Raw genomic sequence first — 18,807 nt, 5'->3', positions numbered from 1 at the left:
AAATGGCAGTATTTTCAAATTCAAAACAATTTCATATTTATATTTATATGCTTGCAGCACTAATTGCTGGAAGAACATCTTACACCCTTATACCATTCGATGAAGTTTGTCGAGATAAGCAAATTTATGTGTGAAACTGCTTGTTTTTTTTTTTATATTTTATGTAGAACGCACTACGATTGTTCTAAGATGGCTACACTGATTTTCAAAAATTTCGAATCTATTGAAATGGTAAACAATCCATTAGGCGAATGTAAATGACTTCGGCTACACCGATTTTGAATTTCGTTTCCGAAAGTATCGGGAATGGAGAAGCTAAAAGAAGGCCGAAAACGAATCTAACAAAAATTCACTTAAAATAAACTTATGGTCCCATACAAAATTAGTGAATTTGATCCGTTTCCGAAAAAGGTTGAAATTACAGGGTGATGAGTTTTCAAAATTCAAACCGTCATAGAAGATGACGATACCAAAAAATCTTCAAAGCTGGGCTCAAAACAATTTCAGTTCATTCGTCATACTAATTCATGGACATATGAACTTTTGGGTTATGCTGGTCTCTGAATACCGTTTCTGGAAGTACCATAAATTATGACAAAAACTATAAAGAGGAACTCACTTCTACATCTCATGAACTGCTTAATCGATTGTCACACGTATAGATTGAAAGGAATAATTTTAAAGTTTCATACAATTTCTATCTTCGATTGCAGTTCCAAAATTTTAATTACAATTTATTTTAAACGACGGTCATAAAAATAATTTCATGAAAACTAAACACCACCCCTATTCTGTATTTCGATCGAATCGAATTGCTTCGATCGAATGTGAAAGTTTGCATTTGTAATTCGATCGAGTGATGCTCCGATTCGAACGAAATTCAGAATCGAGATGAACAAAAAAGAAATCACACGAAAACACTTATGATTGATGAAAAAAGTATCATCTCACTGCTAGGTGGATTAAGAACGTTTTCAAGGGAATTTTGTTTCAATTATAGAGGTTTTTACCTTAAGGGCATTTGACTCTTCGGGCCAGAAAAACTTTCTGACCCTATGTGCGGGGTTGGGAATCGTACCCAGGCGGGTTGCGGGAAAGATATCGACTTACCCATCACCAAAGACATCATATTAACAAGATATCCAGCTCTCACATTTCCCGAACAAATCATTGGCAACATCCTTTTTTGCGAGCATGGCGCCCTCAGGCGAGTCTGCATCGAATCTCGTACATAGAAGTAGGGGAGAGAAATGTCAAATTCGATGTGCGATGGCGTTGTTGAACTAAAGATTGATTTCGCTCTGAGCTAACAGGGTCTGCCATCATGCTATATCCGTCTCGTAATTTTGTGTTTTTTTTTAGCAAATATTCATAGTTGTGCGGAGAATTGTGGTACGTATTGTATTCCAGGCAAAAAAAGCTCTTGAGAGTATGTGAGCATATGAGTAATATGAAAAAGCTATCATTACACCACAAGGTGGAGGTGGTCTTTCTCATATAGAAAGGCTATGTAATCGCTGTGAAAACCGACTTTACGACTCTGTTCTGTTTTACCTTAATTCAGGTGGTTCTATTCAACTGTATTTCGTAAATGTCTTTTGTTGTCATTCTACTTTCTTTCCACTCCGTACTTTTGCTAACATGTTATTTTGTTTCCTTAAATGTAAAAGTTAGTTGTATGCAGTGGTGTTTTTGTTTCCTTAGTATTAATAATTGTAATAATAATAATACTAACAATAATAATAATGATTACAAAAACACCAATACCTTTTTGCCTTTCTCTATAGAAAGGTATTAAAATTACTGAAAAAACCGACTTTCGAACGGAGCCTCGTAGACCCATAGTGTTATATACCAATCGACTCAGTTCGTCGAGATCGGAAAATGTCTCTGTGTGTGTATGTATGTATGTGTATGTGTGTACACTTTTTGAAGATATTTGAACGCGCTCAATTTTCTCGGAGATGGCTGATCCGATTTTAACAAACTTGGGCTCGTTTGAAAGCTACTGTCGGGCCATTGATCAAGTTCGAAAATCAAATGGTTGTGACTTTTGGTTCCAGACATATGATGGTATATGTGAAGTAACCGACAAAACACGTTGATTTTTACCGCTCTTATATATATAAGGGTGCCTAAATTTTGGGATCACCTCTATTTTCGTTAAGCTCAAGTGCTCAAAAGTTTAAGCACCTCGAAAAAAGCCTTCATGCAAAATTTGACCTAAATCGGACATGCGTAAGGGGTGCTGCCCGGTGGTAAAGGTTTGACAATTTTCGATCTTGAAAAAGCACCATAGGGGGGAGTACATGAAATTTTCAAAATAGAAATATTTTTTTGATGCCAAAACTCTTAAAACTACATAAAACATCGGAATTTAGTGTCATCTCAAAAAAATTTTTTTTTTTAAAATCAACTTTCTGGGACTTAGAAAAATTTTGAAGTCCCAAAAAGTCGATTTTTCAAAAATAAATTTTTTCGAGATGACACTAAATCTCGACGTTTCATGCAATTCTATGCCTTTTGGCATAAAAATTTTTTTTTCGATTTCGAAAATTTCATGTACTCCCTGGCGATTTTTCAAGATATATGAAAATTCCACTAAGTGGACTAAGAAGGCTTTTTTTTTAGTTTAGCATCACTGTTCTCATACAAATAGGCAACGCAATTGTCAAGCACTAGTTTGGAAAAATGATGCTGACTATGTGACATAAACACTGAAGCATGCTTTTGTGAACTACTCGAATCAATCTGAATCAATTGGTGTCAAAATTAGTATCCGAACATATTCAATAAAAGTAATAAAATATAGTAATATAGTAATATTAATAAAATATAATAAAAGTAATAAAAATAGTATTAAAAATTAATAAAAGAAATATATTTTCATGAAACTGTTATGAAAGAAGAGAAAGGCATTATCACACCACTAGGTGGATTAAGAAGGGGTTTTTCTCAATAGAGTTTCTCGTCATGAAAAAAAAATAAAGTAAAATAAATTCATGTGTTAGTAAGTTTGTTAAGTCATATAAGTTGTTAGTTCTATCATATCAATTGATACTAGCGACAATTCCTTTCCAGCATTCAAATTAATATAGTGCATAACAAGATAATAATGTAAATTGATTATTACTATACATGCTATGCATGAAGGCAAATATATGAAAGATATTTCTATCCGATTTCCGAGGAGGAGTGAAACCAGCGATTACCAGTCTGGACGCGCGTAAACACGCATAAACATGCTCATGCTTGCACGCGCAACTCAAACAAATTGTTGTTTTGTTTACTTTTAGACAATTAACAATATTAGAAAAACTATTTTTTTAATTATTGAAAATCAGAAAAATTATCGAAAGTTCAACACATATGTAAAAAATGGAAATATGTTTTCTAAACAAATTTTTAAAGTACAAACCTTTACGAAGAGATTCTATGTTTAAACGTGTAAATAAATTGAGTTATCGCGAAGACGAGATGTTGATCGTGCTGCGCTCACTGCAAAAGTAAGTTACAGAAATAGCAAACGCGTGACGCCCTCCGTTTCTTAACCATTCATGGTTTCAGCATGGTCATCGTGAAAATTATGCGTTATACGCGTTATATATCTGTAAATAATTTCTTAAAAGCAACTATATGCATTACAAGAACGGTTTGATTTATGTCCACGTTTTTACTGATTCGAACCACTGTGCATTGTAAAGGTTTGAAATTTTAAGGTCATTCACCTCTTCGTGTCAGAAAAAACTCTGACCCTATGTTCGGGGTTGGGAATCCATTCCCGCTATACCCGTCCGCTGAACATTGGGCATCCGCCGTGCTTTCGTATCTCTTCACTAAAGTGCACTAGCGATACACAATGTAAACGTCAATATTGTTCGAAACGGTAGAAATTGCTTCCTTTGAGAATGTGATATTTCATGGAACTTGGAATTTTCTTTGCAATTAAATTTGTCGTTGAACAGCTTGGTAATACATTTCCGATTCTGTTTTTTTTATTTCATTCATTTTTTACACAATTTCTAACGTTTTTTGCCTTATTGTTTTCTGTATGTATACTCTTAATCATTTATTAGGTATTTATAGTTTATACTTGTTTTTATTATTTCAATTACTTGTTTCATTACCATTAGTTCTTACAATTACAATAATCATTTCTTCCTTCTTATCATCATTTATCATTAACCTCTACATGTGTAACGCTAACCCTCTGGGGAAAGGGTTGGCAGTACGGTTTTTTTTTACTTGAGAAACGGCAGTGTTCTGTTATAGTGGTTGCTTTCATTTGCTTGTAAAATGTACACATCATTGTTGGGCTTGCTTTGATTCGTATTGTTTCTAAGAAGATAACACGAAGTTCGACTCTGTCTCGCGGAGAATATACGTACGAGAGTTTGTGTATGTGTATGTGAGGGGGTGTTGATGGTTTTTATGGTGAGCTTTAAAAAGGAAATGTTCTGCAGGATGATGACAACGGCTGTTTATAAAGTTGTGGAAACTAATATTGTACGCGGTTAACGTAAAAAGAAAACAGTGTACGAATGTTGAAACCTTTTAAAGCATGGGAAGTGAGGTATAATTTGGATCCAAATAAATTGTACAATGATACAAATACGGTTCTATATTTCAACATTCCTTATTGTTTTGCTGTGATCAGACGAGTGCAAGAATCATAGATAAGTAAAGTGCGTGTGGCAGTTTAAGTTTCTATTTGGTTTTTGTTTTCGACGCGTTCACTAACTATATCACGTTACAGTACAGTTGTGTATATTTGAGAGGAATAAATATGCTTGTGTAGAAATGGTGCATTTTGACCCCGTGTTGATGGTGCGGACGCAGGTTGGTCTGTAAAACTATGTAATTCGGTTTCATTTGTATGTATAGATAGCTTTTCTGGCAGTTATTGTTTGAATCTAAGTTGAGGTTAGCTAGTGAACGGAAACTGAATTGAAAAGTGAAATACATTTTGGACTCGTCGTTGAATTTTGCAAGTCTCCAAAATTGTTCGGTATTGTGGGTTGCCTTCGTACGTGGTAGGACTAACGGAGTAACACGGATGACAAATGCAGGTTGTGGGGAGCACGCGACGATGGTACGGTACATATCCGAAACGTAATGAAATCCTACTGCTGGCTAATTAATGACACTAGATAAAACGAATTGTTTTTCAACGGTTATCTTCAAGATTTTCTGGTAACTTTAAACCACCATTGCATTAGTCTTACATTAAACCTACGTACTTATCACTGTATAGTAAATTGTAGATTAATCTTATGAATCAATTTGGAGCTTAAATTTAACGGCTAGGTGAAGGGAATTTTGAATGCACCAGCGTCGCTTTGTACCTTATCACTGTTTCAAATGGGACTGAGAGGACGTTGTAGAATTTGAGGCTCAGAATAACCCACATTAGTCATCTGTGTCGGATTCGTTTCATGGCGAAAAAGGGAAACGAAAATGTGTCTAGGAAACGTTGGCAGCAGAACGTTGCATTTGGACTTTTGTATTATATCACAAAGTAATTCTAAAAAATCACAACAAAAAGCGTAACTCAAAGCATAATAAAAACATAAAAATCTTGGCTACTACTAACACATAAAATAGGAAATCCATTCCCTCTACACGCATGTGTTCGTGTGTTCTTCCCCACTGTATCTTCATTTTTGTTTCATACTTGTTTTCTTGATACTAATGTCTGTTTGGGGTTGCTGTTTTCCGTTTTGATTGAATGGCTATATTGTTTTGCTTATTTCTATTACATCTGTTATGAAACACATATTTTGCTCGTTTTATTTTTTTGTTTGCTTTCAGCTCAGTTGAGCTATCGAGTGTTCTGCATGTTGTTGTTTTTTCTCTGGTAGTTTTCTTTATTGACATGTTTGCTTTTTTGTCGGCGTGACTTGAGGGTAACTTTCATAGTTTATTTTTGCAACTTTTTTTGTGTATTCATGTATGAGTGTGGCTTTGTATGTATATAAGTATAAATTAGTCTTTTATCATATTTTGCTTTCCTCTGAACTCTAATCAGAATGGCAGTAGTTGTTCTGTTATTGTAGGTATGTGTATGTGTGTTCTGAATGTGTTAATGGTGAAAGCAGTTTCCTCAGCGTGTCGGTGTGAATGCGTAGTAGATTGTATTCTATTTTTCCTTTTTTTCTGGCGTTTTTAGCAGTACCTTTCTTCTTTACACAATAATTAATAAGTAATATGGTTTCACTGGTAACAACGGTTCCATAAGGGGATTTACTTTGATTTTCGGTTCTTTTATGCGAAATTTTTACGTTCAGACACATTTAAATGGTTACTTTGTTCAAATTACACATGACTATCGGTTTCGGGTTTGCGTTTAAATATACATATTTTCGAGCAAAACAGTGAACTGCTTGGATGCGAAAATCAGTGTTACCCGAGGGGACCTTGTGAGTAAATGCGAGTTTGTGTTCACGATGTACGTTTGTTTTGTCTTATTCAGGGAGGGAAATAAAAAGATGAACTACAGCAAACTAATGCATTTTCGTTTGTCTAAATGTATATGTACGTTTGAGGGGAGATGAGAATTTTTCATTAGTTCTCTTAATATACAAATACAACATTACATTTTCTAATTTTTTGGTTTCATATCGTTCTGTTAACGCACATATAAGCTAAAAAATGTAGCTTCTGGCATTGGAAAAAATCCACGTCGGAAAACGAAACATATTGTTTACATAAATACTTATTAGACAAATTTTAAGTTACTTTTTCTTTTTTAAAAAACGAATCTAAACATTTCGAAATGAGTTAGCTTTCCGTACTTTGTTAGTTTTTTTTTGTCTAGGGTGTAAAAAACGTCTCAGGATAAATAATTCGCCTAAAAATAAAGGATTGTTGTTTGCCTCTTTCTAAAACTATGCTAGCGTTAATTTAAAAACAAAACAAAAAATCAGGAGGATCAATGTATCAGTTTTGGTCATTTCTTTTTTCATTATCTAAACTACTAACGGTTATATCATAGGCTAAATAAAAACAAATATTGTTCTGTGATGTGTCAAAACAAACAACACGTACTCTTTTTTTTTTGCTTTCGTTTGTTAGCCTTGCCCTACATTCTGTCCCCCTAAATAACGATAAATAGTACGCTTAGTGAACTGAGGGAAACCACCGTTTAAACTCAAGTGGCATTCAAGTAAACTTCGATTTTACAAACTACTCAAACTCATTATCATCTAAAGAAGGATGAACTTTTCTGAATATATGTAGAACGGAAGGCCGTAGCGCGCCCTACCTTCTACCTACCTACCGTCTGTGGGGAAAGATTAAAAGCATGCAGTTTTTTTTTCTACAGAACTAAAATATATTTGTCATATATTAGTAAAACGAAGAAGATGATAATAAAAGCAAACGTGGAAAAATCTCTTATTTACAGTAAAAAGGGTGTTTCAGTGCGACTTATTGCAAAGCACCCACCGCTGTAGAATGAACGTTATACAGGGAGCTCCCAGCGAATTGTTGTTCCTATTGACACTTTTGTGTTGTGAAAGTTCACAATTTTTCATATACTTCTAATACCGAATAGCTGATTTGGTAAAATACCTAGGGGTTCTGCTGCTTTACGTCAAATCTATGTTTTTTTTCGTTTTGTTTTGTAAAATTAGCTAATAAAAATATTAATAAGAAGAACAACAATGAATCGTCAATTAAATATATAAAAATATATATGCTTATTTACGGTTACTTTATGCACGACATTTCGATCGCTTGCGACTTTTTATGTTTTTTTTTTCAGCACGATTATTTTTGCAGCTGCTTATATAATTATGAAACGGGAAATTTTGGTTAGTGTTCCACCTCAATGTGTTCACGATTCCTTTTAACTCTCTTATTAATTACAACTACGATCGCTTGTTTTTTTTTCTATTTATAATATAGAAGGCATTTATTTTCAGACTTCCTAGTAGTGGAAAAAAATTTCCTCGAATGTGAATCCATGCTATTGTGTTATAATATTTCACGTCTTCCTAGCATACGGTTACGCAACCGTTGCATAAGCTTACAAGCGAGCCCGCGTGCCCTTTAATCCACTCCGCATCCGTGAGCGATTTTTGTTTAGAATCGATTTTTTCGTTACTCAGAGTACATAACATTCAGGTTAGGGTGAAAGTTTATTTTGTTGTTTCTTTTTACATACCTACATATTAGACAAGGTTTTTGTATATGAGTGTATATGCAAAATCTCTATGATTTCAGATGTGTATATAATGCAATACATCTATTCTACCCACGTTAAAAATTGTTTTCTTCATATTTGTTGCTTTATAATGCTTTCAACGCTCAACGAGAAACCGATAAAAATAAAATAATTCATATAAATAAAAAAAGAAACAAATAAAACGAGATTCAACTCGATCGAAGTACGAAGAAGAACACTTTCCGTTGAGAACTGCAAACAATTCCGTAGAAAGTGGAAATAATACAATTTTCCTATAGTGAAAAAGTGACAACCAAGAAGCGAATAAAATTTCGATCGTTTGCTAGGGTCTCACGTGACGCGGTGAACCTCAACATCACTCATCAGGTAACATGGTTTTGATAACAAAAATCGTCACAGAGCCACTTCGGTTGGTGGCGCTGGGCATCGCTTGCTGCGATTGTGTTGATGTTTGCAACGGTTGCACTTGGACAATTTGTTGCTGTTGGTGCTGAAGTGGTTGCATGTGTAACTGCTGCCGTTGTTGTTGTTGCTGCTGCTGTTGTTGTTGTTGTTGTTGTTGTTGTTGCTGCTGCTGCTGCTGGTGTGGTGAGATCGATAGTCTTGAAGAGACAATCGTCGAAGAGGCTGTTGCAGCAGGGGACTGTCGCTTCGGGATCTGCCCCGATTGCTGCTGAGCGAATGGTGGCGCGGAGACTTGGAGAACCGATCGCATTCTCGGTGGTTCCGTGTCGTGCTGATGAACTATTGGCGTTGACTGGGATGTGTTGCTACTACTGTCAATCGAATGTTGTAGTTCTTCCTGATTACGGCACAATTCGTGCTGGAGAGGTTCGAGCATTCCCCGCTCGATCATCTGCTACCTAATGCTAGCAGAGTTCAGAACAAACGGCACATAGAACATTTTGCTCTCCAGAAGCAAGCTGGCAGCGGTTTGGATCTGCGGGTGTAAAAAAGAAAAGGAAAACGTAAGGATACCGTTCTGATGTTCGCAGATTTTTTTTTGATTTTACATCAGTTTGATTAGGGCATATTCAGTAGTGTTATAGTTCTAGATGCATAATTTATGTCAGTTACAAAATTTAAATCTGGATTTTATAACAAGAAAAATTGGCAGCCCCAGCAGTGTTTTACTCGTGATTCAAGTATAGAAAAAATGCTATGCCCATTCATATAATTGTTTTGCAGTTGTGATTGGGTGTTCATGTAGTTTAGCCAAGCTTTCACGTCGTGCCATTCGCTTTAAATTACCCCCGAGTGCATCACATGCTCCTTTACCATGAGAAGTTGCAAAAATTGCTACTCAGCATCAATGTTATACGTTGATTTAAATTTACAGAGACTTGCAAATTTTTTTCTGTTTTTGTACTGCGAGGCAACTCCGTCAGACATAAATAAAACCTTAAATATAATTAAGAATTATTCATGTACATGTAATGAATGTAGATATAGCAAGCAAATAAACAATCCATGGAAACATAAAAATGGTGTTATAACTAAATATCCAAGTATCTCAAAAACAGCTACTTTTAGGAGAAAGGATATCATGAACAAATCTATTGCCTTTAACCTGTTGAATAATATTCTACTGTTTAAATAATTATCTTTCAACGAGAACTTGACATTTGGAAAATATCTGTAAATTGTTTTAGCTGTAACTTCTTCATTTTTCAAAAGGCACTGATGGGATAGCCATCAATCCGTAAGTTAAGAGCTTTAAAATAAAAATTATCAAAACAAATCGAAACCCTGATTTTTTTTAATTTAATTTTTTGGTTCATTTTGAAATTATTGAGAAAAAAAATCAAATTTTTTTTAGAGTGTTCTATTGATTCCCTACAACTTTTTCCTGGACGCCAATTTTGTACGATGAATGGTTTCCGAATTACAACGAGACTCGTAAACTGTTTTAGCTGTAACTTCTTCATTTTTCAAAAGGCACGGATTGGATAGCCATCAATCTGCAGGTTTTAATAACAGATTTAAAATAAAAATTATCAAAAAAAAAATAAAAATTTTTCGGATTATTTTGTAATTATTGAGAAAATTTTTTTTCAGTGTATATTTTTTTTAGTGTGCCCAATCGATTCCCTACAACTTCTTCCTGAACGCCATTTTTGTACAATTAACGGTTTCCGAGTTACAACGATTTGAAAAAGGCAATTTTCGTGATATGCAAAAATACATACGCCCTTTTCAAAAATCAGTCGTGAGTCGGATTGACCTCTCCATCGGTTCAAAACTTATGGTTTGCCATACTGAAGCCATGTGCAAAGTTTCATCCAAATCGAAGAAGGTCGATTCTGATTTTGTCACTTTTTCGTCTACTCATTCCTGGAATTGCTCTTTTAAATTTGACAGAAGAACTGGTCGAATAAATAAAACTAGAACGGCTTGCTGGGGATACGTTTGTTTCAGTTTCTGTTCTATTATAGATCTTCCATATAGAACTTCTAGCTACTGAATTTGCTCTCAGAGGTTGACCTTGTTGGGCCGATAAAATTGATTTCATTTTCATTGTTAGATAGGGTTATGACTCCAGTCGTCATCTCATATACGAGAACTAGAGATGGGAAATTCGTTCGCGAACGGTCAAAAGAACTAGTTCTTTCGAAAGAATGAATGACCAATCGTTCTTCTTTTGAGAACGGTAGTTCTTTAGTTTAGTCTCTGGTTCGATAGATTGACCTTAGGGGTAAGATGAAAATAGGTGCATTCGCTGCGAGTTTTCGCGTCGCTATAAAAGCAGTATTGAAAAGTTTTCGATCTATGAAAGTTTTGTACGAGCATTCGGCAAAGGACCATAACTAGGTTTCAAACCGGGTCTAAATAAACGATAAAAAATTACAGGGTTTTGTACGAGACACGACCGATCATGATGACATTAAAAATGCAATTTAACGCTAGAAGCGAAATATTTTTTTTCTACAAAGTCATGCGCCAGTACACAAAAGCAACGCAATCATTCCAAAAATCGACGCTTCAGGGCTCCCTCGGACTGTAATCAGTTCTCAAAACTAAAAAAAAGCTTCGTCAATGACAATAACAGCTTGTGGATAATGTCAGTCATTACTGGTTGTGAATACGAATAAAAAGACCTGGATTCTGGAATAGGTCTATGATAATGACACAAAAATATGATAGTTAGCTTATTTCGATTTATATCTCATTATTTGGTTTGTCTCATACTGAAACTTTATACTCTGTACCTACTCTAATCGTAACAGTTCCAAAATCAAAGGTTGAATTTGTCTTGTCCTGATCTCCTTCCTCATTCCTATCACAGTTAATGCCCATTTAGTTCATCTATTTGAAATAAAAGTATCTAAAACCAAGAACCAAAAAAATTTAGACCATTTAAAGGATTCAAGACCTACTCAGAGTAAATAAATCATATTTCTTCCGGACAGATTCCTAGTTGATTATACAAACACTAAGCAAAGCATTGAAAAAGTTTTTCAGTAGGTATATTTGTGTACTAAATCAATAAAATTAAGCAAATTATTTTTGAGGAACATTGTTGTTGCTGACGAATCGCCATTCAAAATAAAGACAACCAGCCCTATTTTGTACGTCGATCGATTCGAAATATTCCTATCGAATGAGCAATTTCCATTCTGCGTTCCGTTCGAGTTGGGTATGAACTCGAATATCATTCGTTCGAGTTGTTCAATATTCGAACATTACTCGATCGACTTGCGTACGTATTAGTTCTGTTCGGCTTAGAATCGTTCTAATTCGTTTATACAAGTGTGATGGTTTCGTTTACTAAGAAATGAATAATATAAATAATATAGAACGTGTGTGACAGCTTTGATAACTAGTGTTCGAAACTTCAAGTGTTCCCGAAAGAGAGTCGATCGTATCATACAAGTCTAACGTAATAGTGAATGCAAAATTCGAACTCGAACGAAAGTGTAAATCCGTTCGTATCACAAATCCGTCGGATTGCAGAATCGGGATGGAAGACGCGGACAAATTGAGCTCTAGGCGGCTCTGAATATGCGTTAGAAATCTTAGTACCACAATTTAGTTTGATAATTCAGATCCTAAATCTAGATCCGGAGTTCAGTTCTAAAAAAGGTTCGTATTTTTTTAATAAGAGTTAGAATCAAGTTCCAAAATTATGTTCTAGGACTCGAGCTCAGAATCTAGATCCAGAATTTAAATAGAGTCGGAATTTTGAAAGTGCAACTAGAACTTCCTGGAACTTAATTCTGGAATTGAATTTGCGAATTTGATTCTGAATCTGAACTCTGAACCGGACTTTTGAAACAACATTTTGAACCTGGATTCTGATTCTTGATCTGAATTCACATTCAAAATGCAGGCTTAAGACTCAGTTCTGGAGTCTAGGTCTAAAATGAAATTCCAGATTCAAAGCTCAGAATCGTGTTCTAGAACTCTAGACCCGGAACTGAATTCTGGAACTTGCTTCTCAACATTCTAGATCTGGATTCTGGTATGAATTTAAATGTTAACTTCAGAATTTAATTTCTAAATCTAGGTTCAGAATCAAATTTCATTTCAAGAATCCAGGTCTTGGATTCAGATCTAGAATTCGGAAACTGAAACAAGATTCTGAGTCTGGATTCTGAATTTGACCTAAAATATTTAAACTGAATTATGGTTCTTCATACTTGACCTAGATTCCAAAGCTGAAACTGAATCCCGGAACAGGATTGTGAGATTGAATTCTAGAACGGAATTCTGGGCCTGTTCTTTGGTTCGAACTTGAATCGTAGCTCCAGAAGTCTCCAGTGAGTCTGGATCCCAAGTTTAGTTATAAAATTCAGGTACATAATTATGTTCTACAATCCATTTCCGGAAAGCAGATCCAGAATCAAGTTCCAGAATACGGGTCATGAATCAACGTCTCAAAATTAGTTACAGGATTAAGGCTTCCAGAATTTAATTATTGTTTTAGAATTATGCACGTGGATTCTGGAACTGGAACTGAATTTTGGATTTAGAACAGAACTCTGGAATGAATCAAAATTTTTGTTCTAGACTTACGGTCCAGAATTCAAGGGCATGATTCAGTTGTAGAGCTCAACTTTTCAACCCCTCCTCGTACATAGTGAGACAGGTTAAGATTCTTGTTGATGGACAGATTAAATTTTTGGGAATACTGGAACTGCCGACTATTCGGAGATATAATGCTATCTTTTGCCCATTCTATTATCTTCTCGGCAGCCGATTACAAAAACGATTTTATGTTCAAATCGTTAGCTTAGAGTGAATTTTAGGCCTTATACTTAATTCCTTTACTTTAATTCCTTCGAAGTCAAAATTTGAATTAAAATCTAATAACTTATCACTAGTGTCAATATGAACGATTTAAAATGAAAAAACGTAGGTTATCACGATAGATGTTAAGTTTATGAACAATTGTAGCGATGCATATGTCATTTTACAGTACACTGAAGTCTTTTTTTATGCGAATTTACGTACCGCATAAAAAAACCGCATAACTCTGAAACTTCGCATAAAAAAAGACCGCAGAAGGGCAAACCGCATAACTCTGAAAATTCGCATAAAAAAAACCGCATAACTCTGAAACTTCGCATAAAAAAAACCGCATAACTCTGAAAAGTCGCGTAAAAAACCGCGACATTTCCGACATTTTCAATCATGAAAAAGTTTATCTAATTTGACGAGAATCGATCCTTTTTGAGACCATAGATACTTTTTATGCTTGTAACGGCATAACTCCGATACTTCTGAACGGATTGCTATCAAAATTGGCACAGGTACTTCTTGCTCTTCAGAGATGGTCATAAGCCTAGTTTTAGGGGGGGGGGGGGTGTTGTCCTTAACAGGGTTGAGGTGGAGGGGGGGGGGGGGGGTTAGTTATGATCAAATTTATTTAATTTGAAGAGAATCAATACTTTTTAAAGTACAAAAATATTTTTTGTAAAACTCAAATATGGTCTTAAGAGTGTTTGTGAGGGGTTGATATGAGAGCCTTTACAAAAGCTGGTTTTATGTGAAATTTAAAGGGGAATGGGGTGGGTTTTGTGTAAAGGGTAAATTGTTTATATGAACGGATATAACTCCAAAACAACTGAATAGATTATTACCTATTTAGGCACAAGTAATTCTTGCTGCTCAGAGGTTGCTGTAAGGGATATTGTAAGGAGAAGAGGGGGTGGTGATAAGTGTCTAGTAACAGGGGGAATTTGAGACAAAATGTTTCGAATTTTGCGAAATCGACATTTTTCGACAGGCACAGATATTTATTACAACTAAGAGTCAATCGTAAGGATATTTATACGCGTGAAACGATTACGAGTGCCTCTTTTAAATAAGCTCTCAATCCAATTTATTGTATATATCGGAATAACTCCGTAACAACTCAGTAAATTATCACCAGACTTGGTACAGGTACTTTTTGCAATTCAGAAGTGGTAATAAGGGTATTTTTTATTTATCTTGATGAGATCAGATATTTGTTGCACAGGTGATCAAAAGAGTGGGATTTGTAGCCAAATATTTATGGTGATAATTATACATTTGGAGTTTCGTTCTACCAAGGATAGTTTATCGTGAACTCGGAAATTATGCCACCACATGATAAAAATCACCAATAAAATATTCTTAACTTACCTCAGGTATGTGTGCTAGGAGGTCTGTGAGTCGATTGGGACTATGTGGGACGGTATGCTGTAGATAAGTTCGGAGAACTTGGACATACCGCTCCTGTATGCTTTCCAATTCAGCTTCTAGAACCACAACAGATAAAGCATAGAAAAATATTTACAACGATTCCTGAGAACCAATCCGTTGCGAGTTTTGTTACCTTTGTTAAGTAGTATGTAAACCTTCAGACAAACATATTCTTCCATTTTTAGTTTACTCCTTCGGAACATAATGGTGATCTGGGTCATTTTCTCCACCATCTGCCCAACGTCGATTTTTAGCTGCTCAATTGAGATCGGATGACCCATCAATGTCGTCAGGCAGGATTGCAGTGTTTGGAGGTGGGCTGTTATCTATGTGGAGAAACGGAAAATCAATCATCCTCTCCGGCGTTACTGTATAGTATACTTACCTCTTCAACGAACTCTGGGTCTTGCTTGTCGGGTGCAAGACTCGTCGCACCATCGGGACCACTGGCGGACTGTGGCTGGTTGCTGATGTTCTTCTTCCCGTGCATCGCCTGGTACGCTGCAGTCGTTAGAACCAGAATTTCGTGCCATTTGTCGGTCAATAGTTTCGTATGTATCTCAACCGCGATGTCCATGTAAAAGGGCAACTTGCGCGTCCACGAAACGAGTTTATGTACAATGGAATCACCTATATTACAGAGTTTATCGCCGATCTCCGATTTGTCGGCGAGGAATTCACTAAAATGCGGTAGGGTCGCTATGTCCTCCATAGCATCACAGTCTATAAGGGTATGTATCATGTTCAAGGCTTGCTCGTACGAGATCGACCGATCCTTGGAAGAGCTAACGGCGTTGTCCAGTCTATGGCGTAAATGCACGATTTCGCTTGGGTTGGTTAATGCGGTTTTAAGGATCGTTCCGTTGACCAGATGCGATGGCAGACTAATACTTTCCGACTTGATCGGCGGTGTAGTAGATGAAGTCAAATACATCGATTTGGGATTGTCGCCGCCGGGCAGACCTAGTTTCTGGTGGTTGTTCAGTTTCTGGTTGTTCTTCTTGTGTTTCTTATACTTAACTTTGTACAGGTTGTAGACTGCGCCACTATTTCGTCCACCCGGCATCCTATCCTCCCGAACAGCTAAACATTAATGGAATTAAAAAAAAACATAGATCATGGAGTGACTGATTGACTGGTTGGGATTGTAAAATACGAATCTTACCTTGAAGCACCATACCCTGCTCGATGCACTTCTTAAACCTACAATACTGGCAGCGATTCCGTTGGGCCTTCGTGATTTCACAGGTGCCGTCCGCAACACAGGTATAAACCCTCCGGTTTTGCACGGTTCGTTTAAAGAAGCCTTTGCAACCCTCACAGGTGATAATACCATAGTGCAGTCCGGTCGCTTTGTCTTCACAGATCATGCAAACTAGCGGTTGTTCATCTTCGTCCGGAGGCATGTCGTCAAGCAATTCCTGCAAAGAAAAACACAACCGCATTGAACGAATAGTTTAAAACGTTGGTGATCTAGATTTACCTTCTTCGGACCGGGAGGCATATTCCACGGTTGTTGCGAGGTGAGGTTCAGTGCATGCATCTGGTGACCGGTGGGAAACTGACTATAGTCACCAGCCCACAATCGTTCCATGTTCAACGGTAGTCCTGTCCGACTTGGTGTCCATGGTTGAGCCTCGAGATAGGAAAATGATGTAAAAATAACGAACAAAACTTACAATTTGAGTATTTGGTTATCATTTGTCGAGACAGTTTAACGAGTTGGGTATTGGAAGGGCCGTGATGTGAGATTTTCTTCCTCTTACCACATCATATGTTTCTACGTTTCTGTGGAGTCAAACGTAACGTAGGAATTATACAAAAAACTGTTTTAATCTACCTTTTTTGGCTGCCTACTGAGAATAGCCATTGATTTGTGTAGTTTTGCGTAAAGTTTAGAATTTTTTTTAACGGTTTTTGTTTCGTCGCTTCAAGTGACGGTGTACAATGTTTACCAAACATTACTCTATAACTCCGGAACCGAGTGTCAGATCCGGATGAATTTCAGGAATTCTGTATTGGACCACGAGACCTCTCGTTTGAATCCTAGTTTGTCAAAATCTGTTCAGCCATCTCCGAGAAAACTTAGTGAGATTATTTGACGCACACAGACATTACTCAGCTCGACGAACCGGCCCGAATGGTACACTCAAAATAATTATCATGTTATAGTTACGTGGAAAGTTATGTGAATATTTTCCACCCTACTTTTCACGTAGATTTTAATGGACTGGCAATTAAAAACTGTTTAATGAATAATCCAGTAAAAGCTACGTGTTTCATAGATAAAATATAATGTACTGCTCATATCACATTTACCTATCTGTTCATGTAAAATTAAGATACCAGAGAATTACTATTTTATATGCTGGTTGAAATTAAAAGGGAGATAGATATTTATATTAATCTAGGAAATGAAAAATGCCACGAAAAATAAAACATTTATTTCAGAAAATTAGCATAGATTTTTAACGGCTGAAAATAAAAAGCAACTAATAACGTCATAGGATCTCGAATCGACAAGCCTCCAGAAATCGTTTTGTTGTCACTGCCATCCAACCGAAGCCGAAGTCGAGATCCGAGAACTTCCACAACACTACCGATGCAGGTTGAATTCGCATTGCATGGGCCCAATGTCTCTAGCTTCATACCGATTCTGAACTCGTTTTTCGGTGGACCAACGGCCTGTTTGAAGCATTCAACAGGAGCGGGCACACTTCCGGACTCACGCAGACACTCGGTCCAGTCGAACACATGGAAACTTTCATACTGGAATGGCCCGGTCTAGTAAAAAATCGTGATTAAATAACATTTCTCGCACTTTGAGGGCCACTGTTCGCCATTTTCGAAATCGAGTTTTTCACACTGGAAATTCACGTAGATTGTTTGACGTTTGGTCGATTCACGTAAATCTTATGTGATGACTCTATTCATTTTAGGGGATGTTCGTGTAACATTCATTTTCGTCACGTAAAACATTCAATTTGACATTTGAAACCAGTTTACGTGATTTTTCAAGTGAATTGAACGTGAATTTTTATTTGAGTGTATATGAAACTTTTACAAGTGATTGCATAACAAAGCAACCTGTGAGAGATTCACATATTTTAATTTTGTTATTTTAGATAAATGCGACTTGATTCCACCATTATCGACCTTAGGGGACGCACAACATTTTTTTTGGAAATTTTTAAACGCCGTAACGAAAATTCGTAGCAACTGGGAATGATGGTGGGATAATAATCAAGATACATGATCTGATAGCACGTATTCAATGTAAAAATCGGTATCATACAAGAGTGGTACGATTTTCCGAAAGTTCGTTCAGGTTTTCACTGATGAAATATAACATTGAGATGATGATGGAAACATACATCGGACTGAAAGTAAAAGTTAGCTATAAATGTATCGAAAACCAAATACACGAGAGGAAGGTGCTATTGGAAAACACTTCGCGCTTTCCACCACAAATATTAACAGACAACTACGTTATCGAGGTGGTTGACGGAATTGTGCATTTGGACTCACTGGTGATCGCCGACAGTGATACCAGCAGAGATGTATAAATGAAATCGCACATACATTGGACTCATCATCTTGAAATCACTCACTAAACCGGTTGTTCTCTATAGTCACAAGACATGGGCCATTTTGGCAGAGAAGAAATGCTTTGTTAGTATTTTTTCGAAGGAAAGGTGATGTGAATAACCTATGGCGGAGCGCAGATAGAATTGGCTGGGTATGTAATTGGGATATAGGAAAACATCTAAGTGAAATGGATTTTAAATTCGGAGGACAAGATCGATCAAATGAAGGATGACTTACGAAGTATTGGTGCATTGAGTGACTGGTGGAAGACTTTGAAGACGTTCTCTTGGTACAACATTCAACTTGTTTCTATGAAAAGTTAGGGAGAAAAAGGCCGTCTGACAATCGAATAACAACAAACT

At 36.3% G+C, this 18,807-nt stretch overlaps 1 protein-coding gene across 1 annotated transcript in view; it reads right to left on the bottom strand.

Moving 5' to 3' along the window:
* Positions 1-3,966: 3,966 nt before the first annotated feature.
* LOC131434436 (hormone receptor 4-like) overlaps positions 3,967-18,807 on the bottom strand; it is a 71,098-nt gene continuing 56,257 nt past the window's right edge. The window contains exons 3-8 of the mRNA XM_058601149.1: positions 16,341-16,493; positions 16,023-16,278; positions 15,243-15,940; positions 14,991-15,183; positions 14,798-14,913; positions 3,967-9,128 (exon numbers count right to left, since the gene is read on the bottom strand). Of these exons, the coding sequence (XP_058457132.1) occupies positions 9,048-9,128; positions 14,798-14,913; positions 14,991-15,183; positions 15,243-15,940; positions 16,023-16,278; positions 16,341-16,493 (1,497 nt within the window). The 3' untranslated portion in view covers positions 3,967-9,047. The remainder of the gene's footprint in view (positions 9,129-14,797; positions 14,914-14,990; positions 15,184-15,242; positions 15,941-16,022; positions 16,279-16,340; positions 16,494-18,807) is intronic.

This window comes from Malaya genurostris, chromosome 3 (genome assembly GCF_030247185.1).
Source record: "Malaya genurostris strain Urasoe2022 chromosome 3, Malgen_1.1, whole genome shotgun sequence".
Taxonomy (NCBI): domain Eukaryota; kingdom Metazoa; phylum Arthropoda; class Insecta; order Diptera; family Culicidae; genus Malaya; species Malaya genurostris.
This window is presented reverse-complemented; position numbering and strand designations above follow the sequence as displayed.